Genomic DNA, 14,905 nt, shown 5'->3' on the forward strand with positions numbered 1-14,905 from the left:
CATAAAAATCCACGATGCAGTAACTGTAGGAGTTCTTTTCACGCATAGGATGAATGTGTGAGTTCCTACATCATTTATAGAACACCACTTTGTAGGAAAGGATAAAGGGTAAAGGAAAATGAGTATATTGAAAATTAGGATAATCTGCCAGCAGAGGGACTGTGAAACAGATAAATTTTCCCAAAAAGTACTTTGACATCTCCTTGAGATAGTCTGAAAATAGGTTTGAGTAAGGAAAACGTATTCCAACCTTATTTCAGATAATATCCCTTATACCCTTATTTCAGATTTGTCTGGCAGATTATTCATAACATAACATGGTTTTTTTTTATATATACATAAATTATCCATCCAATTTATTTAAAATGAAATTAAAAGATTTTCTTTTTAAAACAATATTACTCAGCCAATTTTTTTTAATAATACTAATTTAAAAAAAAATATTTTGCCTGCTTATTTACTCAATAATAACACATATCAAATGCAAGGAATAATAGTGAAGTTAGAAGTTTAATGGATGGAGTTCTCATCATCTTGTTATTTGAGCTGAATATTTTATCATAATGAAAAATTCCTACTTGTTTCTTCTTTATTGTATTTCCTTAGAATCTGAGATTTGGTAAACAAACTTTTAAATTACATTTACTAACATTCAGTAATAAAAAACTACAAAATGCTTTCAATTTAACATCACTGCCATTTAAACAGAGGTTTAAATGACATTTATATCATATTATATTTATATCATATTGTTGCATAACTCTTCATCATGAAAAATTTGTATTATTACATACTTTTATTTCAGTATTTAAGAGATTTAACAAAAAAATTTGTTTGTTTGTTAGTTATTGTATTTGATATTATATTTTCCACTACCATAATACAGAGCTATAAAGAAGATTAGTGAGGTTTAACTCAACCAATATCCTCTTCTGATAATGGAAAAATTTCTAAATTTAGAAACTAACTAACCCTTTTTTATTACTTATACTAATATATTAAATGTTAAACTTCTTTTCACTCAATCCTCAGAAAGCCACAAAAGCTTACCATAGGATTCTCTTTACTTTTTTTCTATCTTTACTTTTTTATTAGCTTTAACATAAATTTTCTACTTAATATATCTGCATACTTTGTGTGTAATTTTTTTTCATAGCATTTCTAATCTCATTATTTTACTTGCTACCTGTTATTTTTTATTTATAAATAAAAATCCTTTTTTATTATATTGTAAAAATTAAACTTTCTTAAACTTTTTAATGGCATCAACTGTTATCAATAACCACTAAAACATATCAGAAGAAAAGATTGAATTATATTCAATATTCCGAAGATCACTAAATATATCATTTCAACATTTACATTTTATCTTTAATTTTCTTTTACTATTATGATCTGCAACATGCTTTTGCGTGTATTTTAATGGGGAAGAATGGGTATGAAAAAATTATAAGTGAAAAATGTTATAACTCCCTTTAAAGGGAGTTGAAGTTTTTCTTAGCTTTAAGGCGGAAATCTTTTTTTTCCCCCTACTTAGCAGTGGTGTTAGATCTACCTCTGTCTTACAGCATGCCAAAAGGGATTTTTTTAGTTTATAATGACTGCAGTAGAAGTGGAAGGTTCACAACACTATCTATTTTTGTTAATGGTAAAGAATAAAGTCTACTCCACCAAATGGTACTTTTTTTGTCATTGTTGTTTCATTTTCTCAAGGTCATTTCTCTGGCATTTCTATTATAAATTCTTGTTGATACTTGAAATGGAATATTTTAATAAAAAATTACATTGATTAAACAGACAATTTGAAGATTTTTTTTTTTTTTTTGTCATTACCTTCCTTATAATTGAATTTCTGTAGTGGAATATGTATATTCTTATTATTGTCATGTTCAAGTACTGAAGGTAATAAATAGTAAATATTCCTCCATTCCAGACACCCTTTGTTCAAACTGCAGTTTCTTTAGAATCTTTACTTTAAAACATAAATATTTATGTAAACATAAAGTAAACATTTATGTTTACTTTTAAACATAAATCTTTACTTAAAACATAATCTTTTTTACTTTCCTAGTTGTATAATTATACAACTATACAGTTATATGATATATCATATATGGGAAGGTATATATCAAAATTTGACTATTTATATATGCATTACATATATGTATGCTGGCCTGTTTTTTACTTGATATCTCCAGACTTAGTGGGTTGATTCAGACAAAATTTGGTATGATGATTACTGTGTATGAGGCATTGATGCTAGTACATTTTGATCACACTGGTGAAGGGGGTAGAGGTCTTAACCTATACCCCCTTCATCAATTAATGGACACCCTTCATGGGACCATAAGGTCCTTATGAAGTCTCTTTGATGAAAATTTTGAGTTTTTCCACTTATCTCAAAATTATACTCAGAGGTGGGTATTTTTTTCACGCAGTTTAATGCTCCTTAGGTAGCTAAGATACTTTCTGATGATGTGTGATTCTATAAAGAAGTACTTATAATGGAGAGGGGGCAACCCCAATTTTTCTTTTTTGCCATTTATGAATTTAAAGCCACATTCTTATACTAATTAGATTATTTCATTATTTTAGTATGTCACTTTCGTTATGTACTCAGGTTATCTAATTCAAGGGAGGAATATAAACTTTGTTTTTTTTTTCATTTTTCATCAGTTATTTGCTGGATATCTTCAGACTGGACTAATTGATTTTTATGGAATTTAACGATGACTTCTGATACCATTTAATTTTCTATAATCTCTCAGTGTGCGGAGATGAAAGCATCCTGTATCTCAAAAGTTTACACAGAGTAAAATAATTTTTTTTACATAATTTTTTTACTTGCATTCTTACACATTTAGTGTGTAAGAATGCAAGTATAGTTTCTCTTAACTTTTCTCTTAAAAAGCATCAAAACATCTTGTAATAATTTAATTTATAAACATCTTGTATTCATAAGATGTCATTTTATATATGCCTGTTCATATTTTAAAATACAAAGATCCCACTAAAAATTATAAAATAAAATAACTTTTCAAAAGAAAAATTTGTATATAAGCAACTTATAAACAACTACCCTGGAAGATAAAATAATTTCTTTTTTAGTTCAATTTAAATTTTGTATTTTTGTTTTTAATTTAGAGCTAACTTTGAAAAGTAAAAGAATTAATAAATTAGTATTTTCTAGTGATTTTTTTTTAGTGATTTTTACTTTTAGAAAAAGTTATTTTAGTTTAATTTTTAAATAATCATTGAGTTTTTCTCAATAAAATGAAAAATAATTAAATGAAAATTACTTCTGAATTATGTAATTAGTGGTGAATAATAAAACATATTTATGAAATTAATATCTCTCAGTTTTAAACAAAGCGATTATAAATTACCATCGTACCGCTTACTGCTTGGCATCTGATAAGTGTACTTGATTTCAGTCAGTGATTAAATTGTTACAATCTTACTGAGTTTTACGTTTGCTGAAGTATTTGTTTTTCACTGGTTTAAACTACAAGACGCTAGCTACCATTTGTCAACCTGTCTGAACAACTGTTCTTTATTAGCAGTTGTCAATCTTTTTTAATTACAAGGATTATATGTATAGCTTGTCTTGTAGAACCTAGCAAATAAAAACATTTTAATGACAATTTTTACTTATAGTATTTGTTAATTAAATTTAATTTGCATGAAACATTTACTGTTACAAATTTCACATCATATTTCATGATGACTTTTTTTTAACTTTTAACGTTTATCTGATTTTTACTAAGGAATCATTATTTTTTTTTAAATAGAATTTACAAGACTTTTCTCAGTTCTCTTTCTTAAACTATTAACCCCCACAGAGGAAATGTAATTATTTTTTGGTGCCAATCTCTGTGTTAGAGTGTAGTGTCTCTGCATTTCATCCAGAAGTTCTCAATTTGAGTTCTGCTCAGGCATGGTTTTTTAAACAATGTAAAAATTCATTTTCATCCATCAGCAGTTGTTATAGGGCATAAGCCTGTTGTAAAAATAAAAAAAATAAATTACTAAAATTAAATGAAAGCTAAAATATTTTTAATCACCTTTACTAGATAGAATTAGTGTACATAAATTTCATTATTTTGTAACAAAAAGGGGAAAATTATTTTGTTCCTTTACACTGTCTATCCCAATCTCTCTTACAGTTGTGATGTTTGGAAGCATCTGAAGTGCCAGTTATGGTTGTTTTTTAAAGGGTTCTCTTGTACAAGTGAATATCATTTAAATCTCAGTGGACTCAGGATCCATTATATTTACTAAATTCAGCTTTGTGAAGAAGGTAAAAAAAAAAACCATTTCGGTACACATTTTTCATAATAATAGTAGAATGGGATGCTCATTATTCTTGAGAATGACTATTCCATATTTGTGATTTATTAATTAATCTATTGTGCCAAATCACCTGTGTGGACTTTCGGTCATGTCATTTAAAAGAAAAAAAAGTGTTTATATCAATATAAAAAAGCAAAAAGCTTTGTACATAATAAATTTTTATATAAAAGTAACTGACTCCTAATCAGTATAAAAATACTTTAATGGGTATATAAATACTGCCAAATTTTTCACTTCTATTCTTTATTTTCTAATAATATTGTTTTAGATTTTGTACTTTTTTTTAGGTTATGCAGATTTCATTCTACTCTCCATAACTACTTTGTTTAATTAATTTTTATAAAGTTTTACAATTTCAGTATGTATATTTTACATACTGTTATTATTTTTATTATTGTTTTTGACAATCTTTATACTTTTTCTAGACCTTTTATATAATTAAATTTATGGAGGGAATCATGTCCCCCATTTCACTTTATGTTCTGACAATAAGGTGATTGAACAATCTATTATCGCAATAATTGCTGGTGTGCTTTTAGTGTTACAACAGTACATTTATAAATGTTTTTGTTCCTATTAAATCAATTCGGTTTTTCATTGAACCCAAATTCTTCCTGCTAGTCTACCACGTAAAATTTTGATTACACAAGAAACATATCGCTAAGTTTGTGCTCAAAAATTTGGAAATAACTATTCCTTTAATTAGGGACATTGCTTTTTAATTTAGCTGTTTTTTTTATTAATACTAATATGTATACCGAATTGCAAACAAACATTTACAGGTTTGATAGATATTATAACAGTTAAATCAAATTTGTCTAAATTGTCCCAAAATTGAGTATATTTTTAGAAAGTAACAACCCATTGTTCGATTTAGAAAATGAATAAGATAAATAGTTTTCTTCTTCCTTTTTTCCTGACTAATTACATTCTTTTTGCTTACGCCTGTTGTAGCACATAATAATGGAAAAAATCATTTGAAAAACTGAAAAACAACAAAATGTTTGTTGAATTTGAATTAAATCTGTTCATTTAGTATGAGTGTTTGCATTTTATTTTATTTTTTATTTTTTTGCTTGATGAATTAATTCATTAATTCACCACAGAAACTTTTAAGCTTGTAAAAGGAAATATGAAAATGGAATTTGCTAGCCCATGAAAAATTCCATACCTAACTGTGAACCCAAGACCTCCCCAGATATAGGACCAGGATGCTGCCACTCCATTAAGGATATCAGAATTAAATTGTGTTAAGCTGTAGATTTTTTTTTTAACATCTCTCAAATAACCTTAATATGCTACACACATCCAAATACCATGTTAACACACATGAATATTATGAAATATATTAAAAAAAACTCTTGAGCAGTTCTGCACAAGAAGACAGATTTTTTTGTTATTTTATTTTGTTTCCTTTTGCCTTGCTCAAATACATACCTAGTCATCATGACCCTCAAAGTAAGTAATTCTACCTGAAGACACCAGACAATACTGCTAAAAATAGATATCCGATGAAGAAACTCAATTTTTCAACTTGAAGTGTCATAACGAATCATGCTTCTACCTGCCCTGCTTAAATTTTTTGACCTTAAATTGAGTGTAACTAAAGAACAACTCAACCAATCTTCATCAAATTTTCAGTGTTCAACTTCAGATATATTACTACAGCATATCTAAATTTCAACGAATTTTATCTAGTAATTTTGGAGATTTCTGAGCCACAATATTTTTAATATTTTATACATAGGCCTATATATATAAGGAAACTCCATTTTAAGTGAGTGATATTTTCTACTCCTCATACCTCAAAAATGAAAGAAAATTCATTTTTATCCCCCACTCCCACCATGTGACCAAAAGTAATAACATAATTTTCTTTGAAAAGTTAGTAAAAACAATGATATATTAAATGAATAATCTACGTAATCATATTTTAAATACATTCTGTCTATTAAAAAATACCATTAGCAATAACATCAGGGTGAGAACAACAGCACCAGTCACAGACATTGGTCACAAGAGAAACTGAAAATTTGTTGAAGTTATTAAAAATATTTTATTTATAAAATTGATTCAGTTTAGCGTTTCAAGATTAAGTCGTTCTAATAATACATATATTAATAACACAATAACGGACATAAATTCTTAATATTCATTTCCAGGCTTATATTCATCTTTCAGTTGGATGTATTTCCTGATGCCAACCTGAAAAGAGAATATTGTATCCAGATTTTTTAGATAATTGAATAGTGAAATTTCTGATCAGGTTTTACCTCTGAGGAAGAGATTCCATGTTTAAATATAAAGCTACTATGCTGATGACATATAATATGAAACTATAACAAAATCATGCATTTCATTCTTGTATTTAAATAAAAAAGAAATAAATATTTATACAAATGTATTTAAACTAAATAGCTTTAAAATATATCAGAAATTGTAGTTTTGATTTTAAATCATTTATTGTTTTTCAGTTATACCATCAGGTTATAAAAAAATGTCCATATATTCTTGTATGTAATATAAGTATGTGAGAGGGAAAAAAGTTGATTTCATGTTCTTTTTTTTCAGAGTAATAGAAGTCAACCTGCTATTGGATTGAAACAAACACCTAAATCAAGGGTAAGTTTTTATCATTGATTTTTGAAGTATTTAGTGGTTTTGGTGGGTTCCTACAAGTTGTTTCTTGCTTCTGATGATTAACCGTTTTGTCTTAAAAATAATCTGAATAATAAAATTAAATTTTAATAACGAACTGCTAGAGATACAATAAAAGCAAACTTAAAGAGTCTGAGTGACAAACAGGGATGGATTTATTTATTAAGGGTTGAGGGTCCAAAAAAAGGATTTTTTTGTGAATAACTCATAAATTGTAGATAATCCACATATTTGTTTCTGAAAACTAGACAAAATTCCCAACAAAATATTTTTGTATCAGCTTTCTGGAACAAAAATTGATCGATTTGTAATCGTTTGAAATATTGCTCTATATTTAATATTTTTAAAAGGTACATTTCCGAATTCACTTTTCGGAAAACGTTTTAACAACTCTTTGGAACAAAAGTTTTTCAAATAATTCAATGCAGCTTTCAAAAATTAAAAAAAAAATTATTTGTTATTAAAAATGTACGATATTGTAAAAATATTAACATAAGGCAATTTTTGATAAAAATGGAGATTTTGAGTTATTTACACACAAAAAGGTCACATTCATTTTTTTTTATGAAACTTTTCAAAAGTGACTGAAACTCAGAATATAATTTTTTGGGAATCGGGTCATTATTTTGTTCCTCCTTCGTTTTACCTGAATTGATTGTACAGATTGGAACGAAAAAAGAAACTATCAAAATTAGTGTCGCACACATTTGTTTGAAACATTTTTGTATTCGAGGTTTTTTTAAGAATTTATTTGCAAAAATCTGACTTATCAAGATGTTAGTATGTCTGTAAGTATTCACAAAAAACCTATTTCATGATCCTGTACCCTTAAATTTAAAAAACCATCCCAATCTGGCACTCGGGACTCTTCCAGTTTTTAAATTATATGACAAAACAGATATTTTCCCAAAGTTTCATTGTGGTCCTAATCAGTTATTTATTAATGTATTATTTATGCTAATTTTACTGAACTACAGCTACTTCCAAGCCGGTTAATCTCATCATAAACGGATTTTTTTTATATAATAATTTATTTGATATTGAGATAATTTTCATATATGTTTTTGAAATGACCGTTTTCCATCTCATTAAGAATGATCAAAAGCGATTGAAAATTAAAGCAAACTAGTACGTCCTTGTTTTAGTTATTCATTGGAAATACTTTAATTAAAGAAATAAAAAGCGTTATGTAAGCTGTGTCAGAAAATTAGTTACTTTAAAAAATATACTTGCTGCATACTAATTTATATTATCAAACCTACAGAATTGTATATTGTATATTACATTAAACAATAGCTTTTATATATATAAAATGAAAGTAGTGTTTATTATTCTGAATATAACTGTACAAATGAGTTTTATCTTTTATAACGGAGTTTACCAGTAGAAAGTAGATTTAATTTCAAATTAAACTTTAGTAAAAAGTTTTTCTAATATAATGTATTTATAATGAATGCCTCGGCGGCAACTTTGTAATAATCTCTTGTCTTGAAAACGCTTCACCTAAACTACCGGAGGTCATTTTCTCTCTCTTTCTTTTTTAGATCGTTATCTCTCTTTTACGCTTTCATATGCTTTTTCATCTTACTCTTAATCTGCGGCCGTGCCTTTAGGGAAGGGTCAATTCGTTTTTCTCCTCTGTTGAAAAGAAAGAATAATATGCGCCGAGGTTATTGCGCGATGTAAAAACTGCGGATATGAACATCGGATGTCAACAAACAGGCCGTGCCAGTTAGAAGAGCCCTCCTGTTTAAAAGGGAGTTTTGTTGCCATAGAAACTCCCCCGACCCGTAACCGACTTCAACAACGTGCCATAACGCTAAGTAGAACTTTCGCTATATCAACAGTATAAGTATTCACTGAAGTACAAAATATATAATAATCTCTCTCTCTCCCTCTCTGTGTGCGCGCGCGCTCACACGCTCTTACACACACAAACACACACACACACACACACACACACAACACACACACACACACACAACACACACACACACACACACACACACACATGTATACATATATATATATATATACTAAATTCAAATTTGAGAATGATTATACTACATAAAAATTATTATAATTGAATCATTAAATTGTAATCAATCTTTTTATGTACGACTGATTAACATAAAGCAGCGGGATGTTTGTATATTTGCACTGATAATCAGTTACTAACCTCTCAGAAACCGATAGTCTAGATTGAAATATTTTTAACGGTACATTTATTGAACGCGTACTGAAGTTTTTTAAATGTAAATTTATCTATTTACATGATCAGGTGAGAGTGTAATTTATTTAATTAGTTATTAATAAGTTTCAGATCATCATCATTACAAATAAAGCATTGGATTTTGTAAATTTAAGAACTAATGTGTGAAAAACAAAGATAATTTATAACTTATCATTATTTACACTGTACTTAACTATATTACATGTGCATCAAAAAGGCTTATTATAGATACTTATCAAATAATTCAGAAAAGCATAATATAAAAATTAAATAAAAAAGCTGACAAAAAAGTTTTTATACTTTCCTGGCATTAGTTATTTATTCCTATATACTGGAAAAATAATGATACATCAGAAAGTTAAAAAGATTAAAAAAATCAATATTTTTAAAAATTGATCGCGCCCCAACCCCAAAATTGTTTCCAAAGTATTTTTTTCGGCCATTTGTATACCAGTACGCTTAGGAAGACATAAATAAATCGGTTAAAATTTGCAATAAATAAAAAGATAGCATTTTTCGATTTTTGGGGGAAAAGGGATAATTTGGGGATAGAATGTTTTTTTTTTAAATGTTAAGATGAGCATGTACGCATGAGCTTAATATAAAGTTTGCAAAATTTTGAGAAAATTGACCCCAAAAAACGATCTACTCCACCCCCCTAGAGGATATATATTGATCCCAAAATGTTATCAACAAATTGTCCCTGACCCGTAGGAAAAGATACCACTCCATCTGGCAGTTTCGGTAGCCACACCGCTCCTCTCCGTACCTAGCCCTTGTGGGCTTTACCAAAGGTCATCTTCAGACCTCGGCAAAAGGCATCTCTCAGCCTTGTTCTTGCCTCAGTCAGGATGCTACCGATGCGAATATCACATGTGATCTTCCCGTTCGTGTACTACTAGGAAATAAACTCTTTAAAACAAAACACACCTATGTCGCGTCTTTAACAAGACTGAGTGACATGAAGGAACTGAAATTAAAAACGCAACTACTTACCAGATAGGTTAGAAGTTGAGTTCAACACGCGACCGTAACACAAAACGAGAAATAAAAATAAAATTAAATAAACAAAACACTACAAAAATATTAAACCTTATATCACAAGAACAACAAAACCAAAACACAGGAAAGGCCAGGCGGAATCCTAAATTCCCTTGGCAATCAATTCTCTTGCCACGTATCGGATGAAATTTTCAACGATTACCCGTTCGGCTCGGTTTTTCTAATTTACACGGAAATCTAATGTCGAGCCGACAAATAGTCTCCGTGCGCATAACTTTGTATTTTGCGCATTCGTAAATTACACGGTATGCGTCATCTAGTTGTCAACAATCTGAACTCATGGTTGATGGTACTTGATCTTATTCAAACCTCTATAAAGAGGGTAGTAACAAAAACCTTTTTTTCTTTTTTGTCGTTTCGGACTCAGTATCACATTTTTATAATAATTAGATGATCTCATAACATTAGTATGTCACTTCGGTTATGTATTCATTTCATTCAGGAGTAGAGAATAATAATCCTAATTTTTGTTTTTTTTTACTTTCTTTGTACGAAGTAAAGGAAGTATTGTGATCGCGAAAATTAAAGGAAATATCCATGTTTGACCATTCCTGGACCCACTTTGACTAGTTTCGTCGTGACATCTGTACGTACGTACGTATTCATCTCGCATAACTCATAAACGATAGTCGTAGAATGTTGAAATTTTTTATTTAGGACTGTTACTGCTAGTTGTGTACTTCCCCTTTTGATTGCAATCGACTTAACCAAAAGTACCCAAAAAAGCCCAAATCCAAAACAATTTGGATTTTGGACTTTTTGTTAAATGCAGTAATAAGCCCTCATTGAGGACTTTTCAAGATATATCACAAGTAGTACTTATTTTCATTGATTCCTGAGTTATAGCCAAATAAAAATTTAATTAATGAAATATTTGGATCTTACAAAACGAAGGCACATCGGTACGAATCCGACTTCATCTCCTTTTTTTAATTCTTTTATTTTTAATTTAAATATATTGATTTATTAATAATTATTAACCTGTGATTGTAAAAAAATTGACAATAAATAATAACTCAATAATAACAAAAAAAAAGATATGAAAAAATATCAGAAGTTATTAGTGAAATAAAATTTTATGTACTTTTCATTTAAAAAAAATGTGTTTGTGTAATCTAATAGACGTACAATTAATTTTGGTTACAATTAATCAAAGACATATGGAAATAAAGTCACCACAGGTTCCGCGTATCTCAAAATTCTTATCAAAAAGAAGAATAACATTTTTACATAATTCTTTACTTGAGTACTTAGATTTTTTAATGTTCCACTAAATTTTCCTTTTGCGTAATAGTCTGTCGAGAGCAAAGCCAGAGGATAGGTAACCAGAGCATAAGTTTTCCGACGAAGCCCGTCACCCGTCTCTTTTCAGAAAAAGATTAGGTATTAGCAAAACATACTTAAACAGTCTGCAGAAATTATTTATTGATCAGTTTTATGCAACGGGAGAACAACTCGTTTTTTTGTAATTTCTGTAAATACATTTTTAATTTTATTTCATCAAATAATAAATCATTAAATATTAGAGTACGTGTAACTAAACTTTTTTTTCAAATTTAAATTAATTTCAAACGCACTGCTAATTAATTTATCATTTTTTATATAAAAAACGAAGTTTTAAGTATTGTGTAATTATGGAATCACTAATTTAACATTTAACTCGTCAATTTAATTGCGTTATCTGGTCGACGGTCTAAATTTAACTAACTCAAATGTTTAATCAACGGCGATCGTGCAGTATACATTACATTATTTATTTTGAGCTAAAGAGTATATACAAATATTGCCTTTCGATTGGAAAATTCACAGATTATTTATTTTATAATTACTCGCTGAAACAAACATGTTTCACTTTAATAATAATAATAATTATTATTATTATTTTTAATAATAATAATATTATTATTATTATTGTTATTATTATTCAGTTTTTACTTTCTTGGTATTAAAATAATTTTTTCTGGTAAAATTTTTTTTTTCATTTCTCGACGTTTCATGATCCAGGGTCCCCAAAAAACAAAAAAAGTGGGAGGTAATGTTCATATGTAATACGTGTGAAGCATTACGTAGGCGTGTTTGAAGCTTAGTAACGTTTCACTGGATAAACCGATTTTGATGGAATTTTGAACTGAGACTCGTGTCTATGGGGCAGTTTGTCGGTAAAATGTTGAAGTCAATATCTCCAGTGGGTGGCGTTGATAATTTTTGAGATCAGTTTTTCAATATTTTGTAACACCACTTCATACTAAGCTTTCTTTCTTTCTTTTTACTGTTTAGCCTCTGGTAACTACCGTTTAGATAATTCTTCAGAGGATGAATGAGGATGATATGTATGAGTGTAAATGAAGTGTAGTCTTGTACATTCTCAGTTCGACCATTCCTGAGATGTGTGGTTAATTGAAACCCAACCACCAAAGAACACCGGTATCCACGATCTAGTACTTCATACTAAGCTAAGTATATTGGTGCGTGCTTATCGTACCATTTTTTAAAAATATTTCCTCCAAATTCTTCCCTCCCCAAAAATCGAAAAAAGCTGCCTTTTTATTTATTGCATATTTTTTAACCCTATTTTTCTTCCTAGGCATAGTAATAGTGCAAGTAACCCAAAAAAATATTTTTGAAATAATATTGGTGGTTTGGAAGCCGATCGAAGTTAAAAAATATCGATTTTTTGATTTTTTTTTTTGTTTATTCTTTTATATTATAAACGTTTATTATTTAAATTATAATAAACTATGTTATAAACTATATTTCCAATACAATTTCATCATAATTTATCCGTCACCCACTAAAAAAGAATATTAGGTAACTTTTTACTGGTTGTACTTTCAGTGGAATTTTATTCGTTTCTATAATTTAATATAGTAAATGTAGAAAAATCGAACAATTACATTGAAATGTGATTTTTGAGATGGGGCAGCAGAAAAAAAATACAATAAAACAGATTTTTTTTAATTCAATTTTTTTTTACATTACCATATAATATGATAATTTTACAATAAAATTTCATCATCAATTACCTCTAATCCAAAAAAGAAATCTTAGATCATTTTTTTCATGTATCATTATTTTTCCACAAAAAAAGAATAAATTACCAATGTCAAGAAAGTATTACAACTTTTATTTATCAAGTAGAAATTTTTTCAAAGTAACGTTGAAAATGTTAAACAGAATGTTTTTATCGGCTACAATACATATTTAATAAATTAGAAATATTGATCAGCTGTCAGAAATTTAATTATGAATGTTAAGTGATATTACTGTATTTCATTCGGCCGATCGACTCACGTAAAACAATAGATTACTATTACTAAAAGTATGTATACATTTTACGACTTTCACAATTGTTGCACAGAATAATATTCTAATGAACGAATTCTCTAACGAATCACCATTCAACAACAAAATAACGTATACGAAAATTTCGTTACGCTGGTTCTTTTTGAGGGCCGTTTCAGCAAAAACTTTACGTATAGAATTTAAAAATATTTTATTGTTTAATATTTATCGGTCGGGTTTGTTTTTAACCAGAAAAACTTAAACTTTAAAAATTAAATCCTTAAAATATAATTTAAATCGGATACTTCTATACTCCAAACGATTGCGGTGAAGGGCGACGGTTTTCTTTAAGGAAATTGGAATATTTTCTCGATCGGCTGTTCGATATTCGGAGAGAGAGATAAATCGATTTTTTTTCAGAAAAGGGTTTTTTATTTTTTTTTTTAACTTGCGGGACCACCGTTAGGTATTGCTTCAGAGGGTGAGATGAATGATTTGTAGCGTATGAAAATGCTATGCCTGACCGGAATTCGAACCTGGAACATCCGGATGAAAGGCCGAGACGCTACCACTCCCACCACGGAGGCCGGCAAGAATTTTAATCTCAGGAAAGGTTTAATCTCGTCTAGTCAAAATCGTGCTGCTTCTATACCGGGAACGTTTTAAACGGATAAACGATCTCTCTGAGATTATTAAACATCGCTTTCTACAATCTTATGGACACGTTATAAAGCCGCCGACCGGAGGAGATTTAAAGTTCTTGCGGAACGTTCATGTGTCTGGTTTACGGTTTCTTTGCGTATAGTCCGTCTCGTGCTTGTAAAAACATCCACCTTTTTCCTTTATCCTTGATCTCCGATGGTTTTTTCCATTTTTATTAGACGCCTATCACATTTACGTTAAGGATGAAATGATCTCTTTCGCTAACTGCATTTTGAATACAAAAGAGGCTCGAACTGTTATAAACCCGTTCAAGGGCTCGTGTTTCCTGTCCGTTTTCTGTTCATAAAACCAGACTCGAGCTGAGGTGCTTATTTAGTAAAATCTGGCTTCCTAATATTTCTCATAAGAAAGGATGGTGTGTGGGTTTGTTTGTTTATTTCTCGTATGAGTTCACATTTTTATTTTAGCTGCTCTTAGCGCAGAGACATTGGTTTCTGCGCTAGTAGCACCGGTGGTGCGCACGGCGACTCTCTCCCGCTAGAAACAGTCCGCTGCCAATTAATTTACAGATTATTTTATTTAATTTCTAAGCGTAGATTATTTTTATTTATATCTTCTATTTCTGTTTTTATTTACTTATTATTATTATTTATT

At 29.1% G+C, this 14,905-nt stretch overlaps 1 protein-coding gene across 5 annotated transcripts in view; it reads left to right on the top strand.

Moving 5' to 3' along the window:
- Window positions 1–14,905, top strand: part of LOC142321567 (ras-GEF domain-containing family member 1B-like) — a 651,166-nt gene that overhangs the window by 371,897 nt on the left and 264,364 nt on the right. For all 5 annotated transcript variants that reach the window (XM_075359758.1, XM_075359760.1, XM_075359757.1 and 2 more), the window contains one exon: window positions 6,925–6,975. In XM_075359758.1, coding sequence (XP_075215873.1) covers window positions 6,925–6,975 — 51 coding nt within the window. The remainder of the gene's footprint in view (window positions 1–6,924; window positions 6,976–14,905) is intronic.

This window comes from Lycorma delicatula, chromosome 3 (assembly GCF_047948215.1).
Source record: "Lycorma delicatula isolate Av1 chromosome 3, ASM4794821v1, whole genome shotgun sequence".
Taxonomy (NCBI): Eukaryota; Metazoa; Arthropoda; class Insecta; order Hemiptera; family Fulgoridae; genus Lycorma; species Lycorma delicatula.